This window comes from Medicago sativa, chromosome 3 (assembly GCF_051527215.1).
Source record: "Medicago sativa cultivar Bolivia chromosome 3, Bolivia_mono, whole genome shotgun sequence".
Lineage (NCBI taxonomy): Eukaryota > Viridiplantae > Streptophyta > Magnoliopsida > Fabales > Fabaceae > Medicago > Medicago sativa.
Genome location: NC_140751.1, coordinates 59,936,922 through 59,960,678, shown reverse-complemented (window position 1 = coordinate 59,960,678; position 23,757 = coordinate 59,936,922). Strand labels below are relative to the sequence as shown.

The window sequence follows — 23,757 nt, the reverse complement described above, 5'->3', positions numbered from 1 at the left end:
CCTCCAAGTCTCCATGGATTCTGCAACTATTCAAGGTGATGTCAATTAATATTGTTTAATAATATCTTATATTTCATATATATGATTTTGGTCCTTTGTTAAAACTCTTTCATTTAATTTATGAACAATACAACTAAAAAAGAATAACACACGTCTATATAGTTTTTTTTCTGTTGAAGATCATCTATATAACTAAATATTAGTACGCGTTTGGTTTTGCGGTGACCAAAATCGAGTTTCATAGAATTAATTTTTAATAAAAATGAGTTGAATTTAAATTGAATTTTAAAGCAATGAAATGAAAGGAACAATAACATATTTCTGTTTCCTTCAAAAACATATTTTTGTTAATTTCATTGCTTTAAAAAACTAAAACGGACGCAACATAGGATCATACGACATCGTTTTCATCACACGCAGAGCCAAATTCTGAACTCAAGTTCGAAGTTGAAAGCTTCATCCTCCATACGGCGTCCTTCCGAATCGGTTTCGAATCTGCGATATACTGTTAACATATCAGCTTCCACTAGGTACCTCATAATCATTAAATTTTGCTTCTTTTATTTATTTAAAATTCATAATCAAATACAAATTTTGTAAATGTATTCTGTTGTGTGTTTAGATTCTGAAATTATTGACTAGTTTTTAGTATTTTTCATTTGTTATTCCAGTAGCTAGCTATGTAAATCACTCTTACAGTCTGAACTTTGAACTTACCTTATGATTGATAATTGATTCATTTTTTATATGCATTTGCATTATAAATATTATAAAAGAGAAATAATAATCTGGTCTTGATCTTATTGCATGTTTCGAATCAAGGTGAGTTTGACGAAATCATGGTGCTACCATAATTTTGTTTAAACTCTATAAGTTTGGATAAACGGTGAATTTGTAGAAGCGCCAAATCGTAGGTTTTTTCAAAATCGGTGGCATTGTGAGTTTTAGAAGCTGTTTCAAAAAAATCACGGTGGCACGCTGTGATTCTACCAAACTCATCATTTGTCCAATTTAACCAGCTGCTTATGCTTAGTTTGCAAACCTAAGGTTCCTTGATAATATGATGAAACATTTTTAAAAATAGGTAATACTACGGCTCTGTTTGGTAAAAAAAAATAGTGAATAGCTGATAAGCTAGCTTGTAGAGGATAGTTGATAAACTAACTTATAGCTGATATAGTGGATAAGTGAGCTAATTGAATTTGTAGTGTTTGGTAAAATTAGCGGTTGAACTAGCTTATAAGTATACAATGGCAAAAAAAAAAAAGATATATTTAATTATTTTCAATTAAGGCTACGAGGGTAAAATTGAGATAAAAAAATGATAAGTTATAAGCTACTTGAATTAGCTGATCATAAAACACTATACACTAGTAAAAATAACCTATAAGCTCGTGAGAAAGTGACGGTTACCAAACAGGTCATTTTTTAGTCAAATGAGCTTATAAGACATAAGCTATAAGCTCAAATATGTAGCTTGCCAAACAGGCCCTACATATGCATTTAAATATTGATACTTCTTAGTTGTCACTTTTGCTTCAATTGTTTGGTCTTTGGAGCATTGATCCTTTTGTCAGGTGTTGTGAATTGATACATCACTTTCTCATTTGTTGCAATGGTTTTGTTCTTTCCTTCAGCGTGTCTGCTTGCTTTCTTTCTCGTTATGTTTCTTTGTGTCCTTATGTTCTATTTTTTTATTTTTTTGCTCAGAAACTGAATATGTCTGTTATTTGCAGTTAGCTGTTCCTGTATCCATTTGAAAAGGACTTGTCTAAATTGATAAGATTCTTGGCCGTGAGATTTCAGAGTCATCTGAGAGTGGAAAGGTTGCGAATGGTAAAGAAACTAGTGCTGAAACAAACTAAGATGAGATAACTTATTAAGCTCTTTTGACGACTCAACTGAAAAGGCTGTTAGCGAAGGGGCAGTCGATGATTATTCTAAAGTTGAAAGCGAATTAAATGATCTCAAAAATGGAGACACAGACACGTGAAATAGGAAGTACCAGCAGTGACACTTCTATCAGTCAGTCCAACAAAGATGAATCCAACTCCGTCAATGATGAATTGAATAGTGTATTGAATGTAAATAAATTGGACATAGGAGAGGTTGATGCCGGAAGAAGTTCATTTGGGATTGAAGAGGATCCTTCTCCTATTGATGACGGACATTTGACAGTTTCGCCACAAAAGGTATCTTTCATAAAAATTCTCATGATATTCTATTCTTAAGCTTATACCCAGTCAAAGAAGTTATGCTTATATTCAGCTCTCAAGCTTCTTTCTATATTTAATATCTCCAAACATATGAAATGTGTAGAATACAGAAAACTTGTTGAATGTTCAAAAACTTTCTTATTTTGTCTTATGAATATTGCATGTGCAAACTTGAAATATATGGCTGTGCGCTTCTTTTCTTTAGACCTAATGCTGAACTCGATGAGATTCGATACTGATAGATATCAAATTCAGGAGAAAGAACTCATTGATGAAGTAACTGTAAGAAGTTCAGAAGTGGAACATCTTGAACAAGAATTGGAACTGATGAAAGCTGCAGCTGAAATGGCATTTAATAACCAACAGTCTGTTGACTTCTACCTTGACCAGTTGACTGAACAAATACTTGCCAAAGGAAATCACCTTTCGACTTTGGAGTCAGAATGGTAGGTCAAAGTGTCTCTATCACTCTATGTCATTTACCACAAATCTCTCTTTTTAACACTCTCTTATTGGATGAAATCAATGTATGTCCCACCGCTTTAAGTGAGACCCATTTCGAAAGTGTGGGATCCACCTTGATTTAAGCCAATAAGAGACTAGGTGTTAGAGAGAGTGTTGCTAGCACTACTCTAGAGTTATTCAGTGTTCAACTTTTCCCTTTCCAATAAAGAAGAAATTGACATATACATGCACATACAAACGTAAATGTATGAATGCGTGCATTTGTAAGATGAAACCGACATTTCATAAGCACAGAATTGTTATCTTTCTTTTCCTACAAGAGAGTTTGAGCACTGAAAAGATTGTTATATTCGATGAATTTCAATGTGGTGCAGGGATGCTATAAGAAACCCCTTGGAAGAGAGAAAGAGCACTCTTGAGGAGTCTCTATATTCAAGCAGTCCAGATGCACGTGTAATGCTCCAAAAGTTGAGAGAAGTGCAGCAGGAAGAAAATTCCATTTCATATGAAATTAGAAAGAGGTGCATTTCCAAATTCCAAGTATAGTTCATTTTACTTTTTTACCCGAATATACATTATAAGCCTCTTCTTACAAGTCGTTTCTAGACACATTCATCGAGTCGCATGTTTTACAATTTTGTTTCGGAATTGGTGGTTCATAATATACAGCTTTTTCTTTTATCATCCTTCTTGATTCCCATCAAGTATTGCTTAAATGAAGATTGTTGTGTTCTATATGCTTCCTAGAAAGAGTCAAGAGACTTATAAAAAGAAGTCTTGCACCAGTGCAGCAAGCTTCAATATTTGGGGGAAAAGTGTCATTATATATCCATTATATCTTTACTTTGTAATAGAATCACAACTACACCGGATTCACCTAATATAATAGACCAAGTGTGTCAAAATTTCAACTGATTTTAACTTAATTATGTAATGCTTTCAGTATATCGATGTCATCGTGTGATCATATTTACCAGGATGATGAATATGCCTTATTGACTTACATTCTCTCTTTCTCTCACCAGGGAGGAGGAACATTCAAACCTTCTTGCAGATCTGGAAAAGCAGCAGAAAGTAGCATCTAGGAAATCCTATACTCACCGTATTGAGGAGATAACAAAAAATAGTCGCAAACAAGATGCTGATATTGAGAGGATCTTAAAAGAAACTAGGGAGGTTCAATTGGAAAGTAATTCTATCCATGAACGCTTGCATCGGACATATGCTGTTGCTGACGAAATGGTCTTTAGGTATGAAAGTTTTTCTTGTATTTGTAACAGAGAGATGAAGAGACAATGTAGCACCATGTGTTTGTAGAGATGTTGCTATGTTTTTTTTTTTTTTTTTTTTTTTTGTATCTTTCATGGTTGATTTTTTTTGCCAAAAGTAAGCAATTTACAATTTGTTTCATATTCTTACCTCTGCAGGGAAGCAAAGAAAGATCCCACAGGACAGCAGGTTTATAAGCTCCTGGTAAACATCCATAAAGGTTTCGAACAAATATCCGAGAAAATTCTGGCAGCTGATAGAATTAAAAGAGAAGTATCTGAATATGAAATGAAACTGGCAGCCACACCTTCCACTTCCAGAAGCTTAGATTTGAGCAAGCTACAATCTGATCTTGGTGCCGTTATTATTAGGGAAGATGAACCCCTGAATAGCAGGCACAGTTGAGTAAAGCTGTTTACGCAACTCATTAGAAATTTACAAACACAACCTCAGAAGCTTGGATATGAGCAATTTACAAGCTGGTCTTTATGCCATTGTTAAGGAGAATGAATATCTTGATCCACAGTTACAGGATAGATGAAAGTTATTTTTCAACAATTTATTGAAACAAATAAAACAGTCAATTACCAACCCTGCCTTTTTTATTCTTCAAAATTGATAGAAAATAGAAATACAACAAGAATTTTCATTTTTCGGATTGGTTTGAATGGTTGAGTTTCATGTTTGTTCTTGGATTTTGTTTATGTTTTAAATTAGGCCTAGAAGTGTTGGAGGCGTGTAGCTGACATTTGTAATACCAGAGGATTCAAATTTGTTTTTTATACTCATTTTTTCTTTTTTCTTTTTTATGGAGGATTCAAATTTATTGTTAAACTCACTTCCACGTAAATGTATTTAAATATAAATAATTTTACCTTAAATTAAGTTTTTTTTTTTTTGACAAAACCTTAAATTAAGTTTTAACTATCAATTTTCATCACCTAAGAGTTAAATGCAACATGAATGATTGCAAATATGCAAGTTCTTTTTATTTTGGCGCGCTAGAAAATATGGAGCACTGGAGGATCACACACCCTAAACATCCTCAGGACAGCCATCGATTATTCCTAAAATATGAAACTAAGTACTATAATATTCCAACGGTTCGGTCAAGCAGAAAGAACTAGACTTTCACAACATGAGGAATTAAGGGTTAAATCTTAAAAAGAAGTGATGCTCAAGTTTAATATTGTCTCAAATATAATTATATCATGTGGAGAGAGCTTATATAAAAAAAAATTAAAACTATTATTGAATAATTCACAATGTTAAAACACATTTAATAAAAGTGCAAAGGAAAACAAATTATGCATTTGATTTGCTAAATTGCAGGGGATAAGATTGAACAATTTTTCTTTGTACTATGTTTGGTATAAAAACTAGTCATGAAACTAGACAAAACAAACAACAAATATATGTACAAAAAACATGATTTTTTTGTCTCTCACTAAGTGATGAAACAACTTTTTGTTCAAAATACAACTTATCAAATATTATATTTTTATCTCTTTATGTTTTAGTTATGTTTTGTCATGTCCTGTCTTGTCATACCCGATACTGTTTTGTCTAGTACTTTTGGGAATCAAATTCATCCTAAAATTACCTCGTATAACAACGCCAATCCTTCACCCTCACGCACATCTAACGATCCAAGTATCAAATATTTGTGAGATAGAAAAATATTTTTAATTGATTTTTTTTACTAAATTTTTATTTGATTATTTTATTATGCTTATTTCTTAGAACTATATTTCCAACCCGAAATTTGTTAGAAAGTTTCTCTTTAAACACCCTATATTGCTAAAAAAATGCAACTTCCGTTGGATAAACGACAGTTAACTGTCGTTCGACTTTTTAAGATATGTCCAATTATGTTTTAAATCAGTTTAGTCGATTTAAAAAGTTCTTTGAACGATAGTTAGCTATCGCAGGTGGTATTTTTATCAGTTTAGAGTGAACTGAGAGCAAACCATGGGTACCTAAAAAGCAATTTCCAATTTGCAATTAAACTATGAGCAAGGCCCAAACCGAGATGAGCCTTATACCTCTAAACGACGTCGTTGCAAATCCATGGTTGTAAACCCTAAACCCTAGCAAATTTCTTGAACAAAACACAAAACACACACAAATCCTTCAATCTCTCTTCTTCACTCTCCAATGGCGCCAGCAACTAAGAAAAAACCTTCAAAGCCAGTCAAACCTCAAAAAGCCCCAAAAAAAGTTCAAATTGTTCCAATCAAAGATGATTCCACTTCTGAATCCGAAGAAGAAGAAGCACCACAGCTACAACATCTCGAACTCGATGGTTCTGATTCTGACTTATCTTCTGATGGTGATGATCAATTAGCTGATGATTTTCTTCAAGGAAGCGATGAGGAAGAGGAAGACGAAGACGACGAAGGTGTGTATTCTTTCTTGTATATGCTTCTGCAGATATTCCATTTTCGTGTTTTGATGATTGTGTTTATGTTTTGTAGAGAAAGGTTCGGATTTGGAATCTGGGTCGGGTTCGGATGAGGATGATGATTCCGAATCGGGTGAGGAAGATATTGCTAGGAAGTCTAAACTTATTGATAAAAAAAGGGAGAGAGATAGCAAGGCAGCTGCAGATGATTTGCAGACTAATATTCAGACTAATATTCAGGATGAGTCTGATGAGTTTACATTACCAACTAAACAGGTTTCTTTTTTATTTTTTTAAATTTTTTGATTTTGAATGCATGTTATGACTGTTATTGTGTTATGGGTTTTACTTAAATTATTAGAAAATTAGTAAATTTAATTATTAGTTTGTAGTGAAAGTTGCAATCCAATACAAAAGCCAATTTTTTTTCGACGGTATGTTTGTCTTAGAGTTATTTGAGCTTATCTATTGTCATAAGTTTTGTGAAGAACTTAAGAAAACAGGTTATGGCATTGTTCTTAAGCTGTTTTCAACTTATTTTTAGGGCCGTTTGAATAGTTTATGAAAAAACAGCTTATGCAGATACAACTTAGGTCAGTGAGAACTTATGAATTAACATAAAACCTTATTTATTTGCATAAGCTATTTTTCATAAGCTAACAAATAAGTCAATCCAAACTGACCCTAATAAGTTCTCCAAGATAGCTTATGAAAACAACTTATAGCTCATACAAAAAAATTTAACTTTATTATCTTTTATTATAGAAATAACTTATACATAAGTGCTTATCATGATAAACACTTTGGCTATAAGATGCAAATAAGCTGATTAGACCAACATGACCCGAGTCAAAGTCAATTCTGTTTCAAGGTTATCAAACAAACTAAAATCAAATTTATATTGAAGAAAATTAGTTTTGACATCGGTTACTGTATACTTGAACATTGCTAATCTTAACAAGTGTGAAATCTATTGAACTTGGAATTTTACATTTAATGTTGTAATGTGTGGTAAAATGGTCATCTTTTAACTGTTAGGAACTTGAGGAAGAGGCTTTGCGTCCCCCAGATCTTTCCAATCTACAGAGGAGGATTAAAGACAGTAAGTTTAACTTTCTCTGTCAATTGACTGTGACTTCTGCTGTGAACAGTTTTCGAGTTGTTTTCTGAGTTGTTGAAATTGTTTATTTGTTTTTGTTTTTCCAGTTGTCCGTGTTCTTTCCAATTTTAAGGCATTGAGACAGGATGGGGCGACGAGGAAGGATTATGTTGATCAGCTTAAGACCGATATACGTTCATACTATGGATACAATGAGTTTCTAATCGGTGCTTTAGTGGAGGTGTGGATAATTATGATATTACGACCTCTGCTTTGAACTTTAATTTCATTGATCACCCCATCCTGTTTTTACCATATACCTCTAGGTTCTGCTTTGCATTAAAGTTGTATTTTCTTTTGTCGCAGATGTTTCCAGTTGTTGAACTGATGGAACTGATTGAAGCCTTTGAAAAGCCTCGCCCTATATGTCTGAGGACAAACACTTTAAAGGTTGCATGTCTATTTCTGTCACTTTGGGTTGAGTTGTTAATGTGAACTTATCCATGTTCCCAATTGAGCTTATATATTTGTCTTCTGAATATAATCAGACACGAAGACGGGATTTGGCAGATGTCTTAATAAACAGAGGAGTAAATCTGGATCCTCTCAGCAAATGGTCAAAAGTAGGTTTTTATGTCTCTGTTGGCTTTCCTTTGTCTTTCTTATGTTACATGAATCCAAGTAACAGTTTCTAATACCAGATAAATTTGTTTCTATGCATAGGTTGGACTTGTTGTGTATGATTCTCAAGTACCAATTGGTGCCACTCCAGAGTACATGGCTGGTTTTTACATGGTAGGTGTTTTTCTGCTGTCGTAGTTTATTGTATTTCATTTAATATTACACACTACACTTAATACTGTTTTTGTTTTTAACTTGCAGCTTCAAAGTGCTAGTTCTTTTCTGCCTGTGATGGCCTTGGCTCCTCAAGAAAAGGAGAGGATTGTTGATATGGCGTAAGTGATAATTCTTTGCTTGCTATAAATCCAAGCTGTGTCCAAATGTTAGAGAACCTATATCAGTTGTCTATGTGATTTGAACCAGTCATACAAATTTTCCATGGTGTTCTGAGGCTATTGGTGCCCATGATAATTTACTGTTTCATACTAGAATTATACTCGTGCAAGTATGTAACTGTTTTTTTATGCATGTTTTCTGACAAATTAGATAAGAAAAAGGCTTACCTTAAACGTCTTTAGGATAAGTATACCTTGGTAAATCATCTCTTGAATAACTGCCTCTTTCTCTTTGTTACAATACAATTTTTGACATTTAACCGATGTCCATGGAAATTGACTCAAGCTTCACTTGTCTTGCTTGTTGCGTGTATTCAAGCATGCCATTGTGCAGTATCCCTTTTAGATGGATGGCCTGCTGCAAGTATGAAATGGTGCGCTGTTGGTGGCTGCGATATTTACCTTTTAAAAAAAGTTAAAAGAAATAATAATAATTGGTGGCAGCTATTTGATTCAAAATTCTAAATCAGTATTTAAGAGTTATAATCCTTAGTTCCGTTTGAGTTTTAACCTTTTGCCACGACCTATTACTTATTAGGCTGCCCTTATAACCAGTTCTGTTCTTGTCCAAATACACATGGAGAACGCTTTCTGTTCATGAGTTTTCTCAAAATACACATGGAGATTTGGAAGATGTAATTTTTTATTTTTAACACAAGCTCATCTTGAACATGCTTTTTTTCTTGCAATATTTTATTATCACGGTCAAGACATTTTTATGCTTGTTGCAGGGCTGCACCTGGTGGTAAAACAACTTACATTGCTGCTCTAATGAAGAACTCAGGTATATATATTATTTTCTCTGTTTCCTGTGCATTACATGATGCATATTAATTTTTGGCACATAACAGATTATAAAGCCATAGCAGTGTAGCACTGCTTCATATTTATTTAGCCATTATTGTGGAAGGATACCATATTATTTCTCTAATGTTTGCTTGAACTACAATTTTATTTTTTTTATTTTTATAAATTTTCGCTATTATCAAGTGTACTTGGAGAGAATGTTGTGTTCTGTATGCAGTGCAGCTGAAATGTGTTCCGTAAAAAAATGATCTAATAATCATGCCCTTTTGCAGTGCAGCTTCTTTTTTGTTTGTGTTCTTCATTCTAAATAATATCCGTGCTTCCTTCTGTTTTCAAAATATGTTGTGGGCTAGATTTGAATTACTTAAATTTTACGTAACTATTTGCATCGAGAGAAACTAGACATTTTAGTTCATTTTGGATTGTAGCTCTATTACAAGTCTCAGTTTGAAGTTTCAACTAGTGGAGGTGCTTTCTCTGCATAGTAGGTCGTGTTGTGCTATAGCTCTACTCATTAGTGCATAAGTACGCTTTCAGCATCACCTTGGGTCATTCTTATCAAGTTGTGATGCTATAAATTTTTTTTTAAAATCCTTGAACTTAAAAATAAAATTAAAAAAGAAGATTTAAATCCTTGAACTTAAAAGTTTGTGCATATTCCTCCTTAAGGTATTATTAATAGTTTGTGATCTAAGAATTTGAGTTTTAACTAATTGCCTATCATTAGTTAATCTCAATTTTTTCACCATTGTTTGTTAGTAATTTTATGATTTGAGTAATCAGTTGTTATTTTTTTATCACAGGAATAATTTTTGCAAATGAAATGAAGGTGCCACGACTAAAATCTCTGACTGCAAATCTGCATAGGATGGGTGTATCGAACACTGTAGTCTCCAACTATGACGGGAAGGAGGTTAGCATCTTTTTTCCACATTAATCGCCGACTCCACTGCTGTTAGATTATATTTCCACACTGTTTGGTTTTCTATTTGACCATTCATCCAGCTCTCTGTCTTACTTATAATTGTTCAGTTTGCAAATTATTTTTATGCTTTGTTTACACATTTTTGCTGGACAGAAAACCGAGTCTTCTTTTCCCTATAATAAGCAAATCATTGACATTATAATCTACTTTATGTACTGGGAGATTTATTTGTTACAAGAAAGAATGCTACTGTAGGATGCCGGGGGCTGCATTTAGATGATAAGCCCTTGTGTTCACTATTATATTAAAAATAGTCCTTTTGTCATTATACAAAATGGTTGTATGTACTTATCACTGGAAAATTACTCCCTTCTGGTCACATTAGTTTCTCAACGAATGTCCATTTTGTAATTATTATTATCATATTCTGCACCAGTGATTCAAGTAGCTCCCATTTTCAGTCTTATAATGATCTTGCATGTGCCACAACACCTAGCTTATTGTTTACATTTATGCTTTTATTTTTCAGCTTCCAAAGGTTCTGGGTTTCAATTCGGTTGATAGGGTATTATTGGATGCGCCTTGCAGTGGAACTGGGGTAAGAGATTGCGAATAATAAGATCAAGATTTTTAGTATTTCTTGTCTGTGTTTCTTTTTCTTGAAGAACCAAGAAAGGCACTTAAACAATTTGCGTCTGCAGGTTATATCCAAAGATGAGTCGGTCAAAACTTCAAAGAACTTGGAAGATATAAAGAAATGTGCTCATCTACAGAAGGTAAATTAGTATTTGCTGAAGCTTTTGTTTGGGACTATGACTATGAGAGGAATAAAATATGTATCTTATTTTTACGTGTTAATAGTATTCGTTTAGCTTTTCATCCAAGAGGAACAGTTCCTTGAACTCAATAAATTTCTTTAAAATTGTTTTTTCTTGACTGATATGCAAAAAAGAAAACGGAGCATATTTTGTTGCTTCTTCTGATTTTATGCCCCTCTACCAGCGTACAAGTAATCTGCATTTGAAGGACTAGATTGCTGTTTTCATTTTCAACTTGTGATTTTATGCCCCTCGAATAACTTATTTTATTTTTGAGATTCAATCAGGATCAACTGGCCGTAGTGAAAATATAAAATTAGTTGCATACTTTTTGCGCTCTTGTACTTCTTCGCTAATATTCAATAATTTCCTTTTTCTTTTGTAGGAGCTCCTTCTTGCTGCAATTGACATGGTTGATTCTTATTCAAAATCTGGGGGATACGTTGTATATTCTACATGCTCAATCATGGTTGCTGAGGTTTGTTTTTCAGTCGCAACTTGCTTTCATGTTTATATGCTTGCTTTTCCATGTTCTACGTTTCTAATTTTTTTTTTTCTCTTAAATATTATTCAGAATGAAGCAGTTATTGATTATGTGCTCAAAAGGAGGGATGTAAAGCTGGTTCCTTGTGGACTTGACTTTGGACGTCCAGGGTAATGATTGTTATCCCCTTACAGCATTGTTTTGATTTTTAGGAATCGTCTGTATCGTGACATTTATTCTCTGTCAGGTTTACAAAGTTTAGGGAACAGCGTTTTCACCCTTCATTAGATAAGACAAGACGTTTCTATCCACACGTACACAATATGGATGGGTTTTTTGTTGCAAAGGTATGATATATGCTTATTTTTAGTGAGCTTTGATTTTTCTTGTTCGCATTCACTTCTAAATTTGAATGTATGATCACTCTTCAGATTGATTCCCCATAAAATTGTCTTTTAGTTTTAAATTTATCCAGTAATGATTTTGGATACTAGTAAAGCAAACCAACAAATTTCTAGATTGATGAAATTATTTGTACAAGATGGTAAACCATTGAGGGCTATGCTCTTAGTTTCATAGCTATTGTTGACATGTATAGGATATTATTGACAATGTATGTTTTGTATAGTTTCGTGGGTACTGGTTTAGTTTGATAAAGGATATTTTGAAAAGTAGAAATGATAAAATAATTATCTTATTGCTTTAACATTCTCAAAATATCTGAGGTGTTTTTGTTGTTCGAGTTGGTCCGTTTCAAAATATCCTCGGTGTTCAGCGCTTGATATTTTCATTGTGTAGTGGTGATTTTAAAGACACCGATTGCAGAATGTGTTATTGGCTCACGGGCGAAAGTACTATTAGTTTTAATATTTTGATTTGATATCTTTCAGTTGAAAAAAATGAGCCACCCAAAACCTGCTGCAACATCAGAAACATTTGAAAAGGATGAAAAAGAAACCGAGCTTGTGATGGACGACGATGAACCTAGTAATGGCGTTAAAGAAAATGGCAAACATTCTTCTGAACCTGAATCCAAGAAGAGGAAGAAAGATAAATTCCCATCAAAACCAAGTAATGATGTAAAAGCCAATGTCAAAGAAGCTTCTGAACCTGAATCCAAGAAGCGGAAGAAAGATAAATTCCCCTCAAAACCAAGTAATGATGTAAAAGCTAATGTCACAGAAACTTCTGAACCTAAACCCAAGAGGGTGAAAAGGAAACCTCCATCTAGAGAGGAGATTTCAAAAGCCAGGTTAAATGTTTTATTCATATTTGAAAAGAATTTTTTTATATTCAATAAATTTCCAGCAGTTTATGGATATAATTATGTGTAAAAATCTAAGGATTTTGTGATTCCTGCAGAGAGGAGAAGAGACTTGCTTTGATAGAAAAGAAGAGAAAAAGTGGTAAGCAACAGAGACAAGAAAATGATGAATGATCAGTGGCAATACAAGAAGTATTGATGACCAACTGTGCAATTATAGCGCAGAATTGACGCAAGACTCCATCAATATGGGAGTACTGAGGTGTTGCATGTTGAAAGAATGTACCCTGGAGTCGGTGGCATGACCTGATTGAAGGTCCCAGTTTTGTTTTGTTTAAGTTATTTAGCTAAGGCATTTTTAAACATACATCTGTTTATTAAGTTGTAAAATCAGAATGGAGAAAAAAGCTACTTTCAGGCATGAGTTAATTTGATTTCTTTCTTTCTAATGCTTGTCTTCATATCCATTGAACTTGCACCTCCTTATTTGTTATCCTTTGTAAGAATTATTTACACTTGCGTTTAATGATATTGTAAAATTTATAATTGATCATATGATTTAAAGTTTTGATGTTCAACGATTTTTATGTTTGTTGTAATCATTCTTTTGAAAAGCAAACAAGCAATGCTGATATCAAGAAAGGAACACTTCTCCCTACAACAAGAGTTGAAACAACGTTCAATCATTTAGATACATGTATTAGACTATAATTCACTTATTGTATGCAAGTTTATTGTGTGCAAAACTACGGTTAACTGAATCATATATGAATAAGCTTTGCAGCACTGAACCATAAAAAATCAAACCATATTAAATGGTTCATGAACTAAACCACAATTTTGAAAAGATCAATTAACCAAACTTCATTAAGAAAACCAGTTTGAGCTGTTTAACATTTTTTTTATTTTCCTCTCAAACTTAATTAACCAAAAACTCACAAACATAAATAAGTATAAATTACGTGCTCATAATGTTCCTAGCCAAAGATTTCAGAGTTGATTTGCCAAGGAAACTTCTTTTGGGATTAAGTACTCTTTTCTTTTCCATTGTTGCAACTTGCAATGTTCCCTGCCTTCTGCTATGGCCATTTCTTTTTGATTGACCACAAGTACAAACACAACGTGTTTCGCATTTATACAGTCACTTCTCCTCCTGTAACTTTGTATGAAGTAACTCAAGTAAGTAGCACAACTTCCACTTCACATTGATCTTCTTGAGGTATTGTAACCAAAATGCCGAAGACAATTGATAAGGGAGAGGACTTGGAAAGGTGCGGTGACGCTCACTCTAGTGAAAGACCTGTATAGGTCTTCTACCGTGGGATCCCCTCCTTTTTTTTTTTTGTTTTGTTGCAAATCAATTAGAAACCATTAGATATACATGAAAGATATTGAACGACTGTGATGTATAGGAAATATGACCCACTAAAGTTAATATTTAAACATAAATCTCGATTTTAAAAAAAAGAAATGGAAATTGAAATTAAACTTAGGAAGGGTGTTTTGGGAATTGTCACAATTTTTTTTAAAAACCCAGCAATGGTTTTGAAAGATTATATTGAGATTTTATTTTTTGGTTACAATTGCTAAAACATTATAATGGAGTTTGATAATTTTAATTAAACCTCCAAGTTTGTATTCATTTTTTTCAAACTTCACATGACAATATGTTCTTTTATTCAAGCATAACTACACTGCTACTGTTGTATTGTTGAGAAAGGAGAGAAATTCTGATGTCCCCAAAACCTTAAATTAGTTGCTAGCAACATTCTCTAATATATGGAGGGGCTGAAGTACGAACTCGAACACCCCACTTCTCCATGTAAAATGTGTGAGCTCTACTTGTTAAAAAGAAAAAACGAAATCCTGATTTTGCTTCAAATATCAACCGTTATTTAGTTGCTTTGCCAAGTGTCACTCATCTGAACTCCATTCACATTGGATTCACTATCGGGTCAGCAAAAATGGGCCAAATCCCGGGTATTAAACCAACCTGACCCGAGCTACTCCTTGAGCAAGAAAAGCTATAAAACGATACCGTTTTAACCTTCTTCTTCCCCCATAAACCCTAAACCCTAAACTCTCTCTCTCTCTCCTCCATATTTCTGCTACCAAACAACGAAGAGAGAGAATGTCGTTGTCTGAAGATGAATCGATGGCATCGGAGATTGATGAACAAGAACAGAATGGAGGAAGAGGAGTACCCGATTACATCATGAACTTAGAAGACGTTCCTTCAACGCTTCCCACTCATCTTGAACTTCAAAAAACTCGCGTTTTTTGCAATCTCGATGCTCCTCAACATGTAACTATCTATCTATCTATCTATCTTCTCCTTTTCATTATTTTTCTTATTCTTCAGTTCTTTTTTTCTAACTTTACTTTAATTTTTACTATTTTTTTTATAATTTATTTTCATCATTTTGAGTACCCATTTCAGAAAAGTTTCTAACTTCATAACTGGGTACTTTGGAAGGATAAAAATTAGGATTTAAAATTTCACTATGTTTTGTATCTTAGAAGGTTAAGTGTTGTGTTTGTAAGCTTACAATGGTTAAAATGTATATTAGATGTACTTGTTTAGTTAATATACTTCTGTTTGGATAAACAGCTTAATTAAGTGCTTATATTGTTCAAATAAACTCAATTTAGTGCCTATGTATAAGCTATTTCTATAACAGAGAATAAAATGAAGTCAAACGGTTTTCAGATAACATAGACCTATAAGCTATTTTTGTAAGCTATACTATACAACTTATGGATATAGGCCCTGTTTTGCAGCTGATAGCATAAATACCTATCATGATAGGCACTTATGTATAAGCTATTTCTATAAGCACTTTCATAAGCTATAAGCTATTTTCATAAGCTATCTTGGAGAGTTTATGAAAATAAGATGAAAACAATTTGTGAACATGTCATAATCTGCTTTCATAAGTTTTCCCAAACCGTCTCACAGGTGCTTATGCTAGTTGATAAGCCCAAATAAGCAAATTCAAACAACCACATAGGTTGAAAACAGTTTCTGACATTTCCACAAGTTTTTTCACAAATTGTCACACAAGTTCTTAAACCAGAAGATAAAATCAAATAGGCCAATACAAATGCGGCTTAATTGGGTTTCTCTACCTTTATTCCCGTCTTCTCTCTGTATCTGGTTGTTTTTGTTTTTTTAACAATTTTGAATCATGTACAAATTCGTTCTATTGGTGGGTATTGTTTCTGGTTTGATATTTTTGTTTGTTCGGCTTTTTGTTATTTAACATTATTCATGTTTTGGTTTATGCAGACAGATACCATACAATATTCTGGTGCTTATGCAGCATTAGGAGTTGATAACAGTGTACGGTTGGATAACTTCTATCAAAATTTCAAGGTTGAAGTGAAACGCATCACGGATGAAGACATGGAGTTTGACATGATTGGTATTGATCCAGCAGTTGCCAATGCTTTTCGAAGAATTCTCATAGCAGAGGTTATATATTTTTCCACCCCCCCATTTTGTTTTCTGTGATGATTGCATATTTGATTTTGAATATATCGGTCAATTTTATTAAGGTTATATGCTTTATCTTATTCTCAAGCACTTGTTTTGTTTCTATTTTTTCTCGATGTTCATTTTGTATTGAATATTTGATTCATATAAGAATAAAAAGGGTCCTTCAACTGATTATTTAGAACACTAACATTAGGATAGCCAGTGAACTTTTGCCTTTTATTGAGATGGAAGTAGTTTAATATTCATAATTTTTTGTGGATAGCTAATACCATGTTAGTATGTTCGGAAATGGTGATATCTTATGCAATTCTTTTGTTATAGGATGTATTGTTTCATGGAGATGACCAAGTTAATTTCTCTTGTTTATCGACTATTATTTCATGGAGATGATTTCTCATGCAGTTATTTTGTTACACAATGTGCCACTTTTAACAAGAAGAAAATTTGCAACAAGGAAAAAAAAACTCTTAAAAATTAAATTTGTAATAAGCCAGAGGAGTCCAGTCCTATTGCATGGAGGGAGGGATAAGTCATTTAGCTTTGATGTAACTACTCCTGCTATGCATTACATGTTACAGTAGTTTCATTTTCATCTTTATGTATTGATCTTTGCACGTTGACTTCAAGTCAGTTATTACTTTTATGTATTGATCTTTGCACGTTGATTTCAAGTCAGTTGTTAATTATTAGCAATAGTGTAGTTTAAGCCTAATAGCGGTAATCAGATTTTAATTTTTGTCTCCTTTATCGTTTTTATAATTTTAGGTTCCAACCATGGCTATTGAAAGAGTATATATTGCAAACAATACATCACTTGTACAAGACGAAGTTCTTGCCCATAGACTGGGTCTCATTCCTATCGCTGCTGATCCCGACCAATTTGAATATCCAGGTTTTATATCTACACTAACACTTACATGATTGTATTTCTCCTTGATTATCTGACTTTCTTGTGTGATAAATAGAAAATTGGAAATAATATGCATGTTGTTTGGTGGACACTCCTTGTATAACAAGGTTGAATATTTATTATTTGCCTTTCTTTTTTATAAATAGATGGTGCCGGAGGTGAAAACAATGAAAAGAACACAATCGTGTTCAAACAACATGTTCGTTGTGAAAAGGGTCAACCTCGTCTTACCGGTAAATGACTTGAAACTCTTGCTTGATAGTATTTATGCTGCTTTTAATTTCTTCTTCAGCTATTTGACTCCTTGTCTGGTGATATTACAATATAATAAATGCAGTGAAATCAGATACACTGAAGTGGTTGCCTAACGGGAGTGAGCTTATAGCTGAAGGTACCAAGTCAGCTGCTGATCCAAAACCAAAAACATTTACGACTTTTAATCAAAAGTCACTTCCTAAATTCTCCAAAGATCCAGCCCCTTGTAATTTGGATGTTATAGTAGCTAAACTTGGACCTGGTCAGGTAACCCCCCCTTCTCTCTGTTTATTTTCTATTAACACCCACACTAAGGAAGTCAAATGTAGATCTAATGAACTCAGGAACTATAAAACAGGAACAACCCTATCTTAGCAAGTTTGCTATTAATCCAACAGGCTATCAAGTTTAATGATTCAAATTCTGTTGAGTTGGAATTGTGATGCTATGTATGTGTTCTGGTATGTTATGAAATTGGTTTGGTATAGGTGGACGGATGTTTTCTATGCACATAACATTAATTGTGTTTAGATACAATGTTACATGATGAAACATTATTTATGTTATGTACTCCCTAACGGCCTTACCAGTTGAGTTTATGGGATGCCATGAGTCTATGCGGGGGTGTATTGAATTTAACAACCTTGATACGAGTGTTTTGACTTTGAAAACTTGTAATTAGTTGCATGTCCTCCTATAGAAAACTGGAAGTTGTACTTGTTACTGAATATCATAGTTGCTAACCACATACTTTTATAGGAAATTGAACTTGAAGCTCACGCTGTCAAAGGCATTGGTAAGACACATGCGAAATGGTCTCCGGTTGCTACTGCTTGGTATCGAATGCTTCCCGAGGTAGGGAACATCATATATCTTGTCTACTGCTCACACATTAACAGACTGAAAAATTGACAAAACCCTGACATTTGTATGCTTTGCTTTTATTCTCTAGGTTGTACTCACGAAAGATGTTAAGGATGAGTTGGCTGAAGAACTAGTAAGCAAATGTCCAGCTAAAGTTTTTGATATAGAAGATATTGGAAGAGGTAATTCAGTTTTTGTATTTGCACTCCTAGTGTTAGATTTTTATATCTTTCTGTTCTGAACCATGATGGTGAGGTATTATTGGCCAAATTGATTTTGCGTCATCGTTTATTATCAACATCATCTGTGATCTCAAGCTTCCATCTCTTTGGCTTTCTCTTATTTTTGCTGATTTGATTGTTGTGTGCACAGGTAGAAAAAAGGCTGTGGTAAAAAACGCGCGAGCATGCACTCTGTGTAGGGAATGCATAAGAGAAGCGGAAGAAGGCGAAGAAGGGGGAGAAGGGGAAAAATGGACTGATCGTGTATCACTTCGTCGTGTCAAAGATCATTTCATTTGTAAGTATTACGTGGCATATTAAATTAAATTCATGGTATTAGAACTTTTAAATTTCCTGAACATAGAAGAATTTTAGTTGTCCAATGAAGTATTTTTTTTAACGTTGTTGATAGATCAAGATGATAAATAACCGGTGATTTTGACAAATTCAAAGTATAAGAGTGTCTTGATTGTTTGTCTCGGCCTAATATATTTTTACCAGTATTAGTTTAAGATATGTACTTTCAACTAAAAATTGTGCGAATTTGGTTTTGGCCGAGTTTTTATACGGATTACTGTTCCAAGTCCCTGAAATATCTTACATGTGTGTTATTACTTGTTTGTCTAGTTACTATTGAATCAACTGGAGCAATACCCCCTGATGTGCTGTTTACTGAAGCTGTGAAGATTCTGGAAGATAAGTGCGAACGAGTGATCACCGAGCTTTCTTGATTCTTCTTTTTGCTTTGTCCTAAAATGAATGAAAAGGAAAAATTCTGTACATGATCAGTTTGGTTATTATTTTATATTATTTTCTGTGACAAATTGAAACTAATATGAAAGTTCACTCATTGTTGGGATGTGCATGTGACATGTCTATAGACATGATCAGTTTTGTTTGTACCGTCCAAATTTTAGGTGCTTAACATAATTGATTTTATGAAAAAAGGAATGAATGCATTGAATGACATCCGGTTTGAGAAATTGGATTTTGGTGGGATGTTTTTGCACCTAAAGCCACTTGAATATTTTAACTTACAACACCCTTATCCATGTGCCAATATATTTAATTGGTTTTGATCTGTCTAGCTTATAAAACATTGACATCAAGTTAGTAAGCTTATTCGTACACTTATGGAAAAAAATTATGTAGTTTACATAGTTTCAACCACGAACTTAAACTCACCGTAGTGCACTAATGGACAATATAAACTTGGTTTTTTTTTTTTCTGTTTGTGTGTATATAAAAACAAGCTTAGGTGAGTAGGTTTCTAGAAGCTTATCATGGTAGAAATTAAAATTCAAATAAACGAAATTCTAACACTGACAGTGAAAGTTAAATTTACAGTCTTACAAAGTATGAATCAACTTATTACCAATTGAATCAATTTTCGTTGGTTTTGTGTATAATATCAAACTTATGTTAATGTTTTCTTCTTAAAAAAAAAAAAAACAAGCAAAGCTCTCCTAATTGGCAATTTAGTGGATATAAACAAAGCAAGCTGTGCTACCTAACACGTGGCTTACCACCCTAATTATGGACTAACCAATTCATGTGTGTTTTTTTTTACATATACATTACCGAGTTTGTTCCACTTGCATAAAGGAGAATTTGTTTATTTCAACAAAGCAAGGGTGCACATAAAGAGTTAATTAATAAAGGAAAAGTTAACATATATGATTGGCCAGGCTTTAGAAAACTAACATTTGAGATGACGTTTTAATGGTGTCATTAACAAAAAAAAAGGTTTAATTTCTATACACCGTTGTGTCAGCAAATCAAACCAATTATGTCTTACGAATAAAGACAAACATTTTAATTGATCTAAAAGTTACGATTGATTGAACAATGTAAGCTTTTTTTATGTGTTACTGCTATGAAGTTTTCACCGTCGTTTAATAGTGATTGATTTACGTCAAGAAATCTGTAGGATATACAAGATGAGTCCCCTCATCTCGACTGAATTTTCTCCATACGCAAGAGTCCCTTACCACTCACTTGTTCAAGGAATCCAAGTTTCTTACCACTTGAACAAATTTATTGGTTGCATAACATTTAGATTAATAATGTTTATAAAATGAGTGTTTACATGCACACTTGGATTAATTTTAGGGTCCGTTTGCTATGGATAATAAAAAAAGTTATCTTGATTCTCAATAATTTATAGAAGTTGTTTTGCATTTGTTGCCAAAAGAAAATCATTTTTTTATACATTAATCAATTATATATAATGTTTTTTAAAGAAGCTACTCTAAACAATTTCATATTGGAAGCTTTTTTAGATATTCAAATTTGCATTTTTGTAAGAATCGGTAAAATAAGTTGCAATAAACGGACTGTTATTCTTGTGTAAAATCACTTTTATTTTGAATGCAAAGAGCTTTAAGTGAGATTTGTTTTGTTGATACAGAGCTCTAAGTGAGATATCAATCTGTCTTTTGGCCGTTTTGCTATATCTAACTATAATTTAACAATTTTGAATTGGTAAAAGGTTGCATCTATCAACATTTCTTCTTAATTTTTTATTTTTTTTGAAAATAAAGGTTGGAGCAAAGGGAGGATTTGAAGGGAATATATTCTAACTAATTAAGAGCCTTTGGTTTTAGTTGGTTCATTTTTGTTCGTATTTTGTGGGGGATCCATCTTAAACAATCACGTTCTAATTCGCGTTGACTTGGTTGTCATGCACATAGAAATATAGAAACATAAAAGTGAATATAGAAATAAAAAATTATTAAAAATAAGCTATATGTGGTTGGGTTGGTAGACATTCGATTTTTAAAGCCAAAGGCTCAACATAACTTAATTAGGTTTCGATATTTTCAACTCCAAATAATTCATCAAACGAGTTACAAGAAAAAATAGCTTTTTTAGATAAGACTGATCGAGTTCACGATTAGTTTTTGATTGGAACAAATAACGATTTGTTAGTTAGATCTTTTTTAGTAAATAACATTCATTAACACAAAACTTTGTTGCATTTATTCTTACATAATTTTGGTATGTATGATTCTTAACTAAACTACTTATGATTTACTCAAATCTACAATTTTCTCAAAATTTGTTATAACCTTGAAAAATGTATTTTTAGTTAAGTAATATACGAAAAGCACATGAGAGAATGCATTTTAGTTTTGTCCATTAAAAATTACTAAAATCATTAAGGATGAATATGCGAACAAAGTACAAATGTCTAGATTAATAACATACAACAAAATGCATATGAATGTGACAAATCCTATAAATATGAGGAAAATAAAGTAATTCATCGTTGGCAAACAAAAAATAATATTTTTTTTGGATGAGATTGATTGAGTTCACCAATCACAATTAGTTTTTGACCAGAACAAATCATGATTAGTTGGTTAGACTTTTTTCTCTAGTAAAATAACATTCATACTCGACAAAAGTTTTGATGCATTCCTTCTTACATGCTTTTGGTATGAGTTTTAACTAAATTACTCATGATTTACTCAAATCTACAATTTTTTTCAAAGTTTGTTAAATCACAAAAAATTATTTTTAGTTAAGAACCATAAGAAAATCACATAAGAAAATACACCTAATTTTGTCCATAAAAATTGTTAAAATCAATAAAGATGAATCCATGAACAAACTCAAAACATCTAGATTAATAGAATATAACGACAAAATGCATGCAAATATGACAAATCCTATATATATGACAAAATTAAAATGTCTGAAATACTCTTGTCTTTAAATATGTAACATTGAAGACGTCAAAGTCATTATTTTCATCTATAATATTATATATCGAAGTAGATTTGTCAATTTGAACCTAACAAACATCTCACAAGACGGAAAGTAAAAATAATACCGCACCAAAACGATGAACAAACAAAACAATATCACAACAAAATTACACAAGAAAAACTAAATATACGTGAAAGTCAACTATTATTTAAATAAAAGAAAAGAAAAACAATTTAGAATGTTGATTTAAGACAAAATTTGGCCTAAATTACCCCCTTATTGGTAGATAAAGAAGAGACGTGGCTAGGTTTTAGTTTTTTTAACAAAGAAAAATTATAGCATTTCATTACTTAAAATGTGTTCAATACAAAAAGGTGGTTCAATCAAGACCTGGAAACTAGTCGACAATGTGGCCGCCTTTGCTAATTGGTGGACAACCTCATTTGCTTGTCTCCACACAAGCTCAACCCTATAGTTTTCATAAAAACGACTAACTAGAGAATTACAATCTTTCATGATAGATCCAAATTCCGTGTGATCATAGTTATTCTACTTAAAACTATCAACCACCTTCTTTGAATCAAGCACAAAATCCACATATCCTAGGTGAAACTCATGAACCCAATGGAGTGCCGACAATAAACTCAACGCTTCTTCGATGTGCACATCACATTTAGGTTCAAACCATTCCGTTTTTGCAAGGACAAAAGTACCTCCCTCGTCTCTTATACACATAACAATACAGATTTTAGCTTGTTAGACCTATAATATGACTAAATTATTTTTCCTTTCATATCCCCCCAAAATGTTAATATTTGCTATATTATTGAAAAGTTGATGACACTAATTTAATTCCTGAATAATAAATAGTCAAAATGAGTAATTTCAATAAATCCCAAAAATATATAATCCTTTTCACACCAACTGAATTATTACTTAGTTATATTTTAAGACTAAGTTACTATATTTTTTTAAAATAAATCTGGTATCGTACCCAATGATCTCTAACTATCACTTGATTTTCTAAAGGTCAACTTATATTCAATATTTTAATTATCTGAAAGTGTAGAAAAGTTTTTTTTTTTTTTTGAGGGAATGTAGAAAAGTGTTACTCAAATATTGTATGAAGTAATTAATATTAAACAGTTATTATCATAATAAGATTCAATTATTGTAACCAAAAAAAAAAAAGATTCAATTATGTATGAAGTTCAAATATTTTTATATAATATTTGAACTCTTATTTTAAATTTAATTTTTTATGAACATAAATAGTAATTTAATCAGGCACTATATAATTGAGTTCCGCTGCTATTATTACACTATATTTGGTAGTGATGCCAACCTATATTAAATTAGGCAAGACACGATTCCCCCTATATATGACAATTGACACATTAATCACAAAATAAATATATGAGTGAACTACATTAATATTCTGAATTGTTAGGGCACCACCATACACGTGAAAAAGCTTGGAATCCTAGTGACTAGTGTGTCATTTTGGCATTATTCCCTTTTGCCATG

The 23,757-nt window shown here is 32.6% G+C and overlaps 3 protein-coding genes across 4 annotated transcripts; all 3 read left to right on the top strand.

Moving 5' to 3' along the window:
- The first annotated feature begins 393 nt into the window (after positions 1-393).
- Positions 394-4,800, top strand: LOC146938747 (coiled-coil protein). The gene is made up of 6 exons (XM_085752631.1): positions 394-530; positions 1,737-2,192; positions 2,472-2,662; positions 3,056-3,202; positions 3,707-3,931; positions 4,109-4,800. Exons 2-6 carry the CDS (start codon positions 1,962-1,964, stop codon positions 4,353-4,355), a joined length of 1,041 nt encoding a protein of 346 aa, XP_085608757.1. The 5' UTR covers positions 394-530; positions 1,737-1,961; the 3' UTR covers positions 4,356-4,800.
- Positions 4,801-6,058: 1,258 nt separating this feature from the next.
- Positions 6,059-13,320, top strand: LOC146938746 (26S rRNA (cytosine-C(5))-methyltransferase NOP2B-like). Of its 2 annotated transcripts, XM_085752660.1 has the most exons (17): positions 6,059-6,351; positions 6,428-6,630; positions 7,393-7,456; positions 7,561-7,694; positions 7,820-7,903; positions 8,002-8,076; positions 8,177-8,248; positions 8,336-8,409; positions 9,201-9,253; positions 10,080-10,189; positions 10,731-10,799; positions 10,903-10,977; positions 11,405-11,497; positions 11,594-11,673; positions 11,751-11,850; positions 12,394-12,755; positions 12,866-13,320. In XM_085752660.1, the coding sequence occupies exons 1-17, from the start codon at positions 6,108-6,110 to the stop codon at positions 12,939-12,941; spliced, it is 1,968 nt and encodes a 655-aa protein (XP_085608786.1). In that variant the 5' UTR covers positions 6,059-6,107; the 3' UTR covers positions 12,942-13,320. The 2 variants fall into 2 exon arrangements, with proteins under 2 accessions (XP_085608786.1, XP_085608785.1); XM_085752659.1 differs by having other exon boundaries at positions 11,405-11,673.
- A 1,508-nt stretch (positions 13,321-14,828) lies between these two features.
- RPAC43 (RNA polymerase I subunit 43) lies at positions 14,829-19,483 on the top strand. The gene is made up of 9 exons (XM_085752658.1): positions 14,829-15,072; positions 16,057-16,242; positions 17,032-17,158; positions 17,323-17,409; positions 17,514-17,698; positions 18,191-18,286; positions 18,384-18,477; positions 18,668-18,814; positions 19,144-19,483. The coding sequence occupies exons 1-9, from the start codon at positions 14,899-14,901 to the stop codon at positions 19,245-19,247; spliced, it is 1,200 nt and encodes a 399-aa protein (XP_085608784.1). The 5' UTR covers positions 14,829-14,898; the 3' UTR covers positions 19,248-19,483.
- The last annotated feature ends 4,274 nt before the right edge of the window (positions 19,484-23,757 follow it).

Excerpts from the sequence above, each read along its gene's own strand:
- LOC146938747 (XM_085752631.1), top strand. The coding sequence starts at position 1,962 with ATGATCTCAAAAATGGAGACACAGACACGTGAAATAGGAAGTACCAGC. Across the intron at positions 2,663-3,055 it reads TCGACTTTGGAGTCAGAATG|GGATGCTATAAGAAACCCCT; the intron begins GTAGGTCAAAGT and ends AATGTGGTGCAG. Across the intron at positions 3,932-4,108 it reads GCTGACGAAATGGTCTTTAG|GGAAGCAAAGAAAGATCCCA; the intron begins GTATGAAAGTTT and ends TTACCTCTGCAG.
- LOC146938746 (XM_085752659.1), top strand. The coding sequence starts at position 6,108 with ATGGCGCCAGCAACTAAGAAAAAACCTTCAAAGCCAGTCAAACCTCAA. Across the intron at positions 7,695-7,819 it reads TAATCGGTGCTTTAGTGGAG|ATGTTTCCAGTTGTTGAACT; the intron begins GTGTGGATAATT and ends CTTTTGTCGCAG. Across the intron at positions 9,254-10,079 it reads TGCTCTAATGAAGAACTCAG|GAATAATTTTTGCAAATGAA; the intron begins GTATATATATTA and ends TTTTTATCACAG.
- RPAC43 (XM_085752658.1), top strand. The coding sequence starts at position 14,899 with ATGTCGTTGTCTGAAGATGAATCGATGGCATCGGAGATTGATGAACAA. Across the intron at positions 17,410-17,513 it reads GGGTCAACCTCGTCTTACCG|TGAAATCAGATACACTGAAG; the intron begins GTAAATGACTTG and ends TAATAAATGCAG. Across the intron at positions 18,478-18,667 it reads TATAGAAGATATTGGAAGAG|GTAGAAAAAAGGCTGTGGTA; the intron begins GTAATTCAGTTT and ends TTGTGTGCACAG.